Raw genomic sequence first — 12,241 nt, 5'->3', positions numbered from 1 at the left:
CTGTGGGTAGAGGGGCTGCACTACCCCCTACTGGCCAGAGGGTGTTATAGCAGACAGTCAGTGTTGAGAACCGTCTGGTTTTTCTTTGCATTTCGTTTTTTTTAAACAACTACCTCCATTCTGCTGCTGTCTCAAGATGAGAACAAGTCACCTGATGATGACAAAAATCAGATGCATCCCACAGATCTGGAGCCAGTTTTTGTTTCTGAAGTTGTGCAGAGGGAAAGTGGACTGACCCATCACTGAATGAAAATAAAACTGGAGTGGACTCACCACAACCAGCAGCCAGATACCCCTCTGAGTGGTCAAATCTCCTTACAGCACAAAGCAAGAAAAGCGTTTCCATGTGCAATTTGTTTCAGTGAAAAACAGGCAATGTCCTATATTTGCAACAAGCTCTCCTCCGTATTTCATATCAGACAAAACCTTGTTTTGAAAAAAATAAATACAAAAAAAACAAAAAAAGTGTTTACAAGTTTACATTGTGCCGTGCTGCATATGCATAACACCCTCACAGTCAACTGATCTGGACTGTGATACGTCTTGACACAAAGTGTCCTGATAAAATGTCTGGTTTTTTTTGTTTTTTTTTTAAAGAAAACAAAGCAGATTTGATCAAGCAGATGAGGGTTGAGAAGAGTTGCAGAGGGTGAGTGAAGCGCTAACAGTATCTGCTCCCTGATGCCAAAGGCCATGCCAGGGGAGTTGGGTCCAGGGTGGAGGAGGGGAGCTGCCAAGGACAAAGCCCTCCTCCAGGGGGTCGAGAGGGAAAAAGTTGTGTACTTTTTTTTCTTTGGGTGCTGGGGTAACTGTAATTCTTTTAGGAATGACTTCAAGGAGAGTTATCTCTACATAGGGGGGTTTTTTGGTAAGAGTCCTAGGATTTTTTTTTTTTCTTCACAGACTCTGGTTTGGTTTGTGGAAAAGCTTTGGAAATGTTGTGTGGAAATCTACAATGTGAAAACAGTAAAAACACACACTAACAATCAACAGGGGCACTTATGATTCTGGAGGTCCCCGACATCTAAAGGCATGCTAGATGGGTAGAAAGTTAACAGGCGCACAGAGGAAATAAAGACTTTACTGCAATAACAGGCAATGCCCGAAATAATGGGCATTAAGGACTGGCACTGTGTGACAAGAGGACAAATTAGAGTCATAGAATGGAGTCCACTCTTACAGTGTGTACTGCCTCTTGAGGAAATGAGATTCATATTTGGGACTAAAAGGATTACAAGGGAGAGAGCGTGAAGGAGGACAAAAGGAGTCTGCAGATAGGTCCAGTATTATTGGAAAAAAAAAAAAAAGAAAGAAAAAAAGAAGAAGAATTTGGGGTTGCTATGGGAGCGCTGAGGTTTTGGTATCCGAGGCATGCTGCCGTGCCCTAATCCTCCATGCACATGGGCAGGTTGACGAAGGTGAAGACGTTGTACTCGATCATGACGGAGAAGCAGAGGAAGATGGCGTACAGGATGAGGACGTACAAGCCCAGCTTCACGTCCAGCCTCCATTTATTCAGGTGGATGCCCAGCACCTGCATGTATACAAATACATCAGAATGGCTTGTGCAGGCTCTAGTACGTCTGAGTTAAATACTGCACCCTATGATGTATTCACTTCAGTTTTATTCTATCGCTTTCCTGTACTGACTGAATATCATGTAACTGAATTGTACAGCCAATACGCACAAGATGCAAATCCTAAAATGGAGGCATTTTTGTCTCCTTTGATCAGACTACACTATAGCAGTGTGTCCATCATTCTGTTGATGAAGTTTTCCACAGCTGGCACATTACTGATCTGTGTGTATGTGCGAGAGAGAGATGCCAAGATCAGAAAAATATGGACACACACACTGTTTATGTATTTGTGAGTTTGTAGAAACTGCATGTTTAACTGAAATGACTCCAGTAATTGATTTAAAAAAATAAATAAATAAATAACAGTACTTAGTAAAAGTAACATCTCTTTATCAACTGTGTGGAAAACCTAATGTTTATTTGATTTTACTACTTTTATTTGTCCCACTTTCCGACTAGACTTGCAATAAAAGGATAATTTTGGTTTAATTTCTCCAGTAAGAATCTCACATTCACACTGCATGCAGTATAACTACCAGAATATTGTTGTTTATTCCAAGAAAAAGGCATTACTTCCTCTGCACTACATGATTTCTTTACAGGAAAAATCCCACATATTGACAATACTAAATTTCTAACATTCAGTCACTATTGCATAACAGTGCATCAGTTGGTGATGAGTAGCCAAACAGGGATGTTATTTATCTGTATCAAAGTACTGTTGATTTGTTATTTTAAACACGTATGGTTCACTACAGCAGTGAACTGGGTTATCTTTCTGGAAGTGGTCAATATGTGGAACCGGTGTAGCGTAAACATCATTAACTATTGCTCACCGTGAGGGCCACAGAGCCCAGCAGGAGCACCACCGAGTACACCAGGCCCCGACTGTTAATCATTACCTGCAACACACAAGATCGAGAGATCAACAATTCATCTGCAGCTCTACAATCTTATCATTCAGGAGCAGAGATAAGGATGGACTGGATTTCGGTTGCATCTTGCACTCACAACAATACAGAATCTGAGTTATTGTAAAGTAAACAAGCTCCTTACCTCTGATCCATAGCTGACGCACATGGTCTGTATTGCCCATGGGACCCCAAGTCCCACTAGAATATCAAACACATTGCTGCCAATAGTGTTGGACACCGCCATGTCTCCCAAACCTGCAACAAAACCAGAGGTAGTTATTTAAGAAGCAACTACAACTTTAGGCAAGCATGTGGAGTTCGTCTTTGAGACTTTCAGGTCAAATAAAGCACTTTATTTCCAACATTTTGCTGTTCTGTACTTTGATATTCACAAGGGCCCTAACCTTATTCAGCTGGGAAGGTAGTGACGCAGTGCTACACTGTACTGTCTATAAACAGCTCTGCACTATTTTCTCTTGTTCCTGTGCTTTTTGTTCAACTCTTTACATGTAAGAGTGTGAAAACACATTTCTGGACTCTTTAAAGTATGTTACACTAGATTTGTAAAAGCTAATTAAGTACACCTCTTAATAGATCTGGATTTCTGTAAGTTTAATCAATTAGACCTAATATGCATGTAAATGCTTACAATGTATAGTTGGATATCTTAATATCTTGATTTCTTCATCCATGTTCTTCTGTCTATCCACTTATTAAATATCACTTATCACTAACAAGACCCTGTACCTGTATTTGTACTGCTTGTTTAATCCAACAGCCAATGAAAAATGTGTACCTTGTAACCACAACATCCATTTTGCTCTCCACTGCATAATAATAAATCCACAAAAAGGGCAATCTAAAAATATTTCCGAGAGAAAGGTGTACCTTGCCGAGCCACAATGAGGCTGGCTATGCAGTCTGGGACACTGGTGCCAGCGGCCAGGAAAGTGATGCCCATGATGACATCAGGGATTCCCAGAGTGTAGCCAATTATAGTCACCTGGGAGAAATACAGAGTGTGAGAGCTCAAAAATAACATTCTCCGCTTCCTCGTGTTAACCTTCAAACCAAATGTCAATGTTCCCTCACTTAGCTTAGCAAAAAACACACAACTAAATAACCTGTCAGCCGCGGTTGGCTTTAGGTGAACATTCTGTTGCTAGCAACCGCTACTAACACAGTTCTGTTGCAGGTAAGCTAACATTATTACATCCACCATTTGGAAGGTGAAGATCAGATCGATTTTCGAGGCTTATTACTGGTTTGTTAACGAGAAAAGGTTGCATGGAATAGCCAGAAAAGCTTCAGGAACACTTTTATTTTTTTGGTTTACAAATATTTGTTGGATTATTTTAGAATAAAGGTGATAAATTGAACCACAGATAGTATTGTAGCCTGTTGTGTATTAGCCTGTTTGGAAGCTGCAGTATAGTCTGGTTCACTGGTTCTCAAACTCTGGTGCATGTACTACTGGTGGTAAGCAGAGATACTATCAAAATACTACAAAATTCAAACTATGAGATCGATGAAATGTCATTTAAAAGTTTGGTTTCCTGTAATTTTCTTTTTCTCCCAATATCAGCATTCTAAGTAGTCACATTCATGCATGTTGTAAAAAGTAAAATGAAAGGTTCAAAAACAATGCGGTCATGGCTCCAACAAGAACTATTATGAAGAAAAGTACAGATCAGGAGAATCCCTTTATTACCGACAATAAATTATCTTATTATTAAACGCTAAAAAAAGCCTACTACTCCAACTGTCTGTAGTTCAATAGAGTCAGTCTAAGCTACTCTATTTTATTGCTGGTCATGACCGTGGTGCTTGGAGAGTATTACACGGTGCAAAAAGTGAGGAACGCTGATGTGCTTATTTTATTTACCACCAGAGGGATCTACAAGAAGACGGAAGTCAGTTATTGCAGTCATCCACTGGCTCAGGTCTACAACTCCTTAGAGAGATATTTATTACTTATATTCACATCTCAATTAAATATGTTTGTATAGGGGATATTAATAACATTAAGTGGCTGTAGACTGAAGCACATGCAGCCATGGGGGAATCGCTCAGTGGATTTCTTGCGGATTGTAAATGCTGCGTCTTAAATTGCAGACTAAATCCCATCAATGACAATTTTACATCTCCATCCTCAAGAGGAAAAACTGTTGTGGATTATATAATAACCCCAATGATTGTACACTTTGGATCTACTGGGCTAAAGCCTGAGTACATTTCTAAATCACAAGATTACTATAGAAGATGTGTGATAATTTAAGTAATTTGTCAATTGTTTCGGCACAACAAGTAAAAGTAAATACTAAGGTGTCCTGGTAAGTGCCTTACTCTGAAAAACCAATAAAGGTCTCAACTTTCCACACAAATATTGCACTCACCATCCAGACCATGAAGTAGGAGAAGACAGCAATCCAGACAGTGGACAGGATGAAGGAGACCATGAAGAATTTCTCCCAGCGAGGCTTGGCACAGTTCGGGACGGTAAGGAACAGCAACAAGAGCAGAGGCCACGAGAGCAGCCACTTCACCTTGCTGCCAATACCCCCTGCAGCAGACATGCACATTAGCAGATTAGCCTCCTCAGGTCTTTGATCAAAGGATATTGATCAAAACACATTTACAGTTTACAGTTTACAGTATGCTTTCTCTTTAACAAGCGGTGGGAGAGAAAAGTGTATTGCCCAGATGACATTTACTAAATGATGTTTTCTAAAAATAAATAAAAAGTTCTGCAAACACCACATTACATTGTAAAATTCATTTTAATCATTACTGTCAACAAACCTGACCTGTGGCCTCTTTCTCAGGTCAGTGCCACTGTTCAGACCATATTTCCCACAAATCTTTTCATGTAAAAACCCAAATATGGTTTCTTTCTCATCAATTATGTGAATATTCTTTCCAGCAACTTGATTGGTAATGTCGCTCTCAAGCAGACATATTGTCCTTTGTCTATTGTAAGTGAAAACATGTTTCTTACATTTAATTACACACACACACACACACACACACACACACACACACACCTAATTTAAAGCAAGATCATCAATAACTACTGAAGTGGAAGGTCTTAAAAGGACGATCTAAATGGCGGTTTCAAAATTATGTGATTCTTGTTTCACTTTAAAAGGATTCATCCATGTATGCCAAATTAAACACATTCATCAGTTAAATACACAGATTATATACTTGGAACATGAAACGGCGAGATGGTGTCGTTTTCCTCCGCCTCGGTGGGTTTGTCCTCTGGCACGTTTCCATTCTCGATTTCAACCTTCCCGTCAATCACTTGTGTCTCCACTCCATTGGCGGCTTGGACCAACTTCTGGCGCTTTCAGAAAAAAGAAACTAAGTCAAAGAGCACTAGAGCAGACACGCTGCTACCGACTACTGTGCTACCGCCATATTTTTAATGTTTCTGGAGTCAGAAATGAAAAACACAAACACATGTATACTGTGTGAATGAGATAAGGAGAGTCTGGGGTTTATACAAAAAAAAAATCTGAAAATAGCATACACTCAAAACAAACACAGAAGTAGCAAGTAACTCCTCTTATTGGAGCAGCAACACGCAGCTGTACCTCTGTAATGATGAGGCGACTGGCCATGCGCAGACGGGTCTTGGGTCCAAAATGGCTGGTGACCATAACGCGGAGGCCAGCTTCTGGAAACCTGAACTTGGAAGGACTAGCGTTCATGATCTCGTCCACCATCACCACCGATCCGCGGCTGTAAGCCTTGCTTGGCTTGACTGAGGGTTGTGGTGATACAAATATAAAAAACAAGTTTAATGAATGAATGAATGAACTGTGCAACAATCTACCAGATGAGACAAACATAGAACTGTAATTTCACTCATTTCTATCTATTGTCTTTGTTTAATTCAAGTGCATGTAGTTGATGCCTTACTGACAGTGAAATAACGTTTATTTTTAATCAATTCTAACTCTTTGAAGTAGTACAAGTACAAATTAAAACTTAAGACAATACTGAATAAGTACTTAAGAGGGGGGATAGCTATCGAAATCTCTGTACTGACTATAATGTTTGTAGTGTCATTTTGGAGCCTGCAGCGCTACACTGTCCTGAGCCAAGTTACTAAGGAATATTAATGAAGGCTGAGCAAGAGCCATTTTGTCACCATGTCAGAGTTAAAGCTGCACCAGGCAAGATTTTTATGTCAACATACACCATTTCCCCATTACCCTAAATCAGGACGTGGGTTCAGTGCTGACAGTTCAATGCCTACACAAATCAAAACCTCAGAGCAAAACCGTCCTGTAAACAACAGTGTGAATGTCTCGTCTAGACAAGGTGGGGTGCTCTCCAAAGCTCTGGAAATCATTCCTCCTTTCACTGCAGTCCCTCATCTTTTCCTGTGCGACCTGGAAATTCATGTTGCTTGTTGTCTCAACAGAAACGAGGGATGTGATTCTTGGTAGTATTGTTTGATAGAGCGCAAGTGTTGGCTTTTATGTGATCATCATTTTCATTCCAGTATCGCATAAAATAGTGTGTTCAGTCTAATTTACTATAAAATAGGTCTCTTAATAGGACTCACCTGCAAATACATTAGACTACATAAACATACATATATTAACAGAATGTAGCACAGGTACGCATGTAATTATGAATGGACTCTGGATCTGCAGAAAACACTACATGTGGTTTTGATGGAGTAGCAGATTTAACGGTCACAAAAGATTTCTTCTCTCTTTCAATTCCCTCTATCCTTATGTCATGCAAGAAAATAGGTGTAAAATCTTAAAGAATCACCCCTGGACTCAGTGATGAACCCCCCCTAATTTTCATTCCTTTGGTATAAACCATTGCGCACCAGCTGGGTTAACATGAGTGTGTTGTGTGCAGTTACTGACATGTGATTTCTGGCTACTGAACTTCAAATAGCTTCCCTAAATTGCCTGGTGCAGCTTTGAAGTTTGCCTACCAGTTGTGAATGTTAATGGCTGGACCAAGAGTGATTTCAAAAGCTGTGACTTGAAAGATGTAATGATGACTGTTATGCAGGTGGCCGACACATTAGAACACATGGTCCCGTGTACTTTTACGATTTGTTCTCCGACAATAATACACATCCTAAAAATGTTTTATTGGCATCCTATAACTCCTCATCTGTTCTGTGCTCACAATATAAGATGCAGTGTATGGGCAATAAAAAAAGTTCTACAGTACACTTATTAGTTTAACTCAGCCTTAATTTGACTAATTATGCATGCAAGAATGCACATAAATTAACTGTGTAAACAGAGCCGGCATAAATATTTCCTCTTGTGAAATTCATTACCACTTCAGGAGTGAGTGGGTCTACGCCCCAGAGACCGGCAGAAGAAAAGTAGTATGCAAGCAGAAAGAATTGGCACACAGCAGCACAACACTGTTGACAATAAGCAAGAGTAGGTTTAGTAAGGCTAAACAGACAGGCATGTTAACACTATTGCAGCCAAAGTGGGAAGAGTTAAATTGGGGTTAAATGTCAAAGATTAGACACTTCTAAAAAGGGTCAAAGACAGGAAAGGGAAGCAGTAGAGAACTGTGGCTATGAGGAAATCTCATTTATTTTATTTTTATATTTTTTATTTAAAAAAGTCGAATTTTCGAGTTTTTAATATGTTTGAAACCTAAGACAACAAAGTCCCCTGACATTAAACTGCATTACCAACGGAAGATTAAAGAATATCTTCATTATGCTGTTCCCATTATTTAAAAAAAAAATAAAGAGCCATTTTGTGCCCCCACCGTATGCTCAGATAAGCAGTTGCTTATCACCTAGAAAAAGGACTTAGTAGGAAGAGAAAATGAATAGAGGACTGTAACCTTTAAAAGTCCCACAAGAAAAAAGGGGGAAATCTAATAAAGTGGTCTCTTCAGGTAATGCAGTTCACTGAGGTCAAAGGACTGAAGTTTTCTTGATCTTTGGAGAATTTAAGAAAGTGCGGTTCTGCAGAATCATATTAAAAAAGGAATGGTTTGACATTTTAAGAAATGTTTTTGTTTGTGTCCTTGCTGAGAGTTGAGAAGATTGACACTGCTCGTGTCTGTATGCTTAATATAAAGCTACAGCCAGCAGCCAGTTAGCTTAGCATACTGAAGCATAAGAAGAAGAAACAGGTGGGAACAAGGGCGAGGCTGGACCACTACTAAAGTTCCCTAATTAACATGTTATCTCTTGTTTGTTCAACTCATATTAAAAACAGCTGTAAAACCACACTTTTGAACACTTCTATTATGCGCCAGATTATTTCTTGGCCTGGCTCTATCACCATTGGACAGAAAGCTATTCATCTCCCCCTGTTTCCAATCTGTTTGCTAAGCTAACTAGCTGTTGGCTGTAGCTTAATTTTTAGTGGGCAGATATGAGGGAGGTATCAGTCTTCTCATCAACTGCCAGCAAGGAAGCAAATTAGCGTATTTCCCAAAATGTTGAACTATTGTCTTAAGTACATTTCAGCAGAATACAGTAGAAGCTGAAGCAATTCAACCGAGGGAAACAGCCACGACCTTCAAGACAAATCATCCAATATTTCATGGCCCATGAACCCCAATTTATTACAAACAACATCTGATTATTTTTCCTGGCAGAGAATAGTCTTGGGTACCCAGCCTGTCTGATTAACCTTACCTGTCGAGAGTAAAGGCGATGACGGGTCGTCATCCCAAACATAGTCATAACTAGTATTACCGTCCTCCATCTCACTGCTGGCCGCAGCGTTACCGTTGGCCACGTTCTTCTTCTTTGAATTCCCCATGAAAAATCTCTGCATGCTGGAGTTGAATCTAGTAAACAGATGGAACAGAATCCCTAAATTAGAGAGATACTGAAATAGTTCAGCCCAGAGTCCACAAGATAAAGAAAGGAACAAGATGGGGCTTTTAGTGTCAAGATTCACACTTGCAAATAGGATTCATGAGCTTCAGATGAAAGGCTCCAACTTGTTTGAAAAATAGATATACAGTAGCATGTATTAATTAACCAAAATAAGCAGTTGGCATACTTCTATAGAATACATTTACAATTTAGGTGGCCTACTTAAAAAAAAAAAAAACATCAGCATTACATTACACAAAAAATTGCCTAAATATGCTGATCAACATTAAAATAGAAAAAGAAGAAAAAGTTAAATTCCCAGAAGCCAATCACAAGACTGCCACACAGGCCTTCAGTGAGACCATTTGAGTGCCATTATATAAAAATGGATCACAAATACTGAGCACACTGTTGCTGCTGCCTTTGAACAAAATGTGTGTAGAAGTAACACTGACAACTTCCCAAGAGCCACTCCATCCCTTTCATAGCTTCTACACCTTCAGAAGTGAACATTAAACCTAATGATGGCTTCTGAAGGTGTATCAAAAGAGACTTCAGAGATATATTCTCCAAGTATACTGGAGCACATGAACCCATAGACGGGATGCCCGGGTATCATTCAATAAAGTTTGTTGCCTGTGAGGACTCTCCTGATTCCAGAGACTCCGAGAGCATTGGACAGGTCTTTTTGTTTGATGTACCCTTCATCTAAAAATGAGTGTAAATTAATTCACTGCTAATAATGTTAATTCCACATTTTGTTTAATGGTACGTTAGTTGTTCCATATCTAAATTGAGCATCTGAGGATAGCGGTTATATTGTGTACAGTAAAGCCAAAATAAGGTTATAAAAGATTGACTCAAAAATAAAAACTGATTACTCTTACTTTATTGAGGTGAAGTAAAAGTAAAAAAGTAAAGTAAAACTGAGTGCCAAAACAAATAAAGTTTTTCCTTACATCTACAGAATGTCACTTGAAGATGGAGATAATGTTATACAGATAGAAGCAGAGTGTCCCAAGCTAGATTTTCAGTTTTTAGACCCAAGTATACACAACTAATGACATTTTAAAAATCATTGCATGTTTCCCGATGTGGTTATATGTTTAACAAATAGTTTGTTATTGGTAGCAATGCGTTCTATTTGAAGCGAGAAAAACAAAATCACAGCCGAGCCCCGGAAGGTCACCTCAGAGCACCGATCGCGCTATATAAAACCCACTTTACTCCATTTTGACTGGAATAGCCCAAAACGGTCAGTGGATATTTTTGGGAGAGGGGAGACATATGACAGCATATCCTACAGTAAGCACTTCTTTCCTCCAAATGAGAAAGGAGAGGAATGATCCGGTTAAGCCTGTGCTCTTAGCCACTGCAGAGGGAGAAAGATTAAACTCTTATGGCAGGGAGAGAGCAGGCTGCTGCTGAGTCTAACACAGATTACCAGCTGGACAGAGACAGCGGCACAGGACGACGTGGTAGGCATTATGCAGTCGGGACTATAAAGACACAAATATGGCGTAATAGATGGAGTCTGTATTCCCCTGCATAATACAGTAAAAACAGACAAGGAGACAAGATGTTCTCGGGGCAGATTGTAACCCAAAATAGTGATCAGATGATACATAGCCCAGACAACTGATCCCTTTATAATCTCAAATTCAATTCAAAAGAAAGGCTGAAATATGACAGATTCAAGTATGTTTCATGGGACGATAGTTTTATGAATTAAAATATGTCTGAAATGAGGATTTAAGTTTAGTGGTTTGATCTTAATAGATAATTGTCAACTGGAAGATTCTATGTGCAGCGTTTGATATAATACTTACATTATTCAAAGTGAATATAACATTTTGATATCTAGCATAATTCAAAGAGCCACAAAGGAGGAACTATAATCTTTAAAGTATCTCTCCACCAGAAGGCTCCTGGGTTGAATCTTCAGTTAACATCTGGGTAGACGACATGAATGAGACCCTCCCCTCCAGCTGCAAACCCACTCTTCTCTTTTGAAACTACAGAGTGCACAGTTGGTCTGGTCATACTCGTGAGCCCACAGGTATTAGTATGTAAGAGTTGAAGCATCTCTCCTCACGCGCACACACACACACTCTCTCAACTATTGTAATTAAAAAGGTCCAGTGTGTAACATTGAGGATCTAATGGCGGAAATGGAATATAATATTTAAAAAAGGTTTGTTTTCATTAGTGTTGTCACTTGAAAATAAAGAGTTGTTTTGTTTTTGTTACCTTAAAATGAGCCTTTTATATCTACAGACGCTGCGGGTCACCTTACATGCTGAAGGGACAAACCAAACACTCTAAAATAGGGGGAGGGTGAAGGAAGGGAGTTGCAATCTGCAACTACACCACTAAAAATCCTACAGAGTGGACTTTTAAGTGCAATTTTGACACACTTGTACCTTACTTAATAATTTCAGTTTTGTGCTGCTTTATACTTACTACTCTACTATATTTCAGAGGGAAATATTGCACTACATCTGTCTGACAGCTATAGTTAATTTTCAGATTAAAATTGTAATATAAAAAACCCAAAACAAACGTATAAAATGTCTCGTTAAAAATCAGTGGCTCCCAACCTTTTTGGCTTGTGACCTCTTATTAAAAGTTAGATGGGGCCACGTTTCATATGTCTGAATTGAGATGATATGTTTTTGTGTGTAGTTTGTGTAGCAGAACTTTGTCTATTTCCTTCTTTTCTATACCATTAATCATCTTGTGACCCCTCACATTAATGTTGGGAACCACTGGACTAAACTGCCTAACTGTGTATAAAAGTAGCTAAAACTAGCCTCATCTCCACCAACTACAACAGTAAATTGCCGCCAATGTATCGATATTAATAGTCACATAAATGTATTTTTCTTTTGATACTTTAATTC

At 39.1% G+C, this 12,241-nt stretch overlaps 1 protein-coding gene across 1 annotated transcript in view; it reads right to left on the bottom strand.

Annotated features, from left to right (window-relative positions):
* Positions 1-583: 583 nt before the first annotated feature.
* slc24a4b (solute carrier family 24 member 4b) overlaps positions 584-12,241 on the bottom strand; it is a gene marked incomplete at its 5' end in the record, with an annotated part of 26,471 nt that continues 14,813 nt past the window's right edge. Inside the window, 8 exon segments of the mRNA XM_035678739.1 lie at positions 584-1,534; positions 2,417-2,482; positions 2,637-2,749; positions 3,383-3,497; positions 4,891-5,057; positions 5,702-5,843; positions 6,094-6,263; positions 9,153-9,307. Coding sequence (XP_035534632.1) covers positions 1,385-1,534; positions 2,417-2,482; positions 2,637-2,749; positions 3,383-3,497; positions 4,891-5,057; positions 5,702-5,843; positions 6,094-6,263; positions 9,153-9,307 — 1,078 coding nt within the window.

This window comes from Morone saxatilis, unplaced genomic scaffold (genome assembly GCF_004916995.1).
Source record: "Morone saxatilis isolate NCDOM2014 unplaced genomic scaffold, NCSU_SB_2.0 Contig7, whole genome shotgun sequence".
Lineage (NCBI taxonomy): Eukaryota > Metazoa > Chordata > Actinopteri > Moronidae > Morone > Morone saxatilis.
The sequence above is the reverse complement of the archived record's forward strand: the minus strand, read 5'-3'. Positions and strand labels throughout refer to the sequence as shown.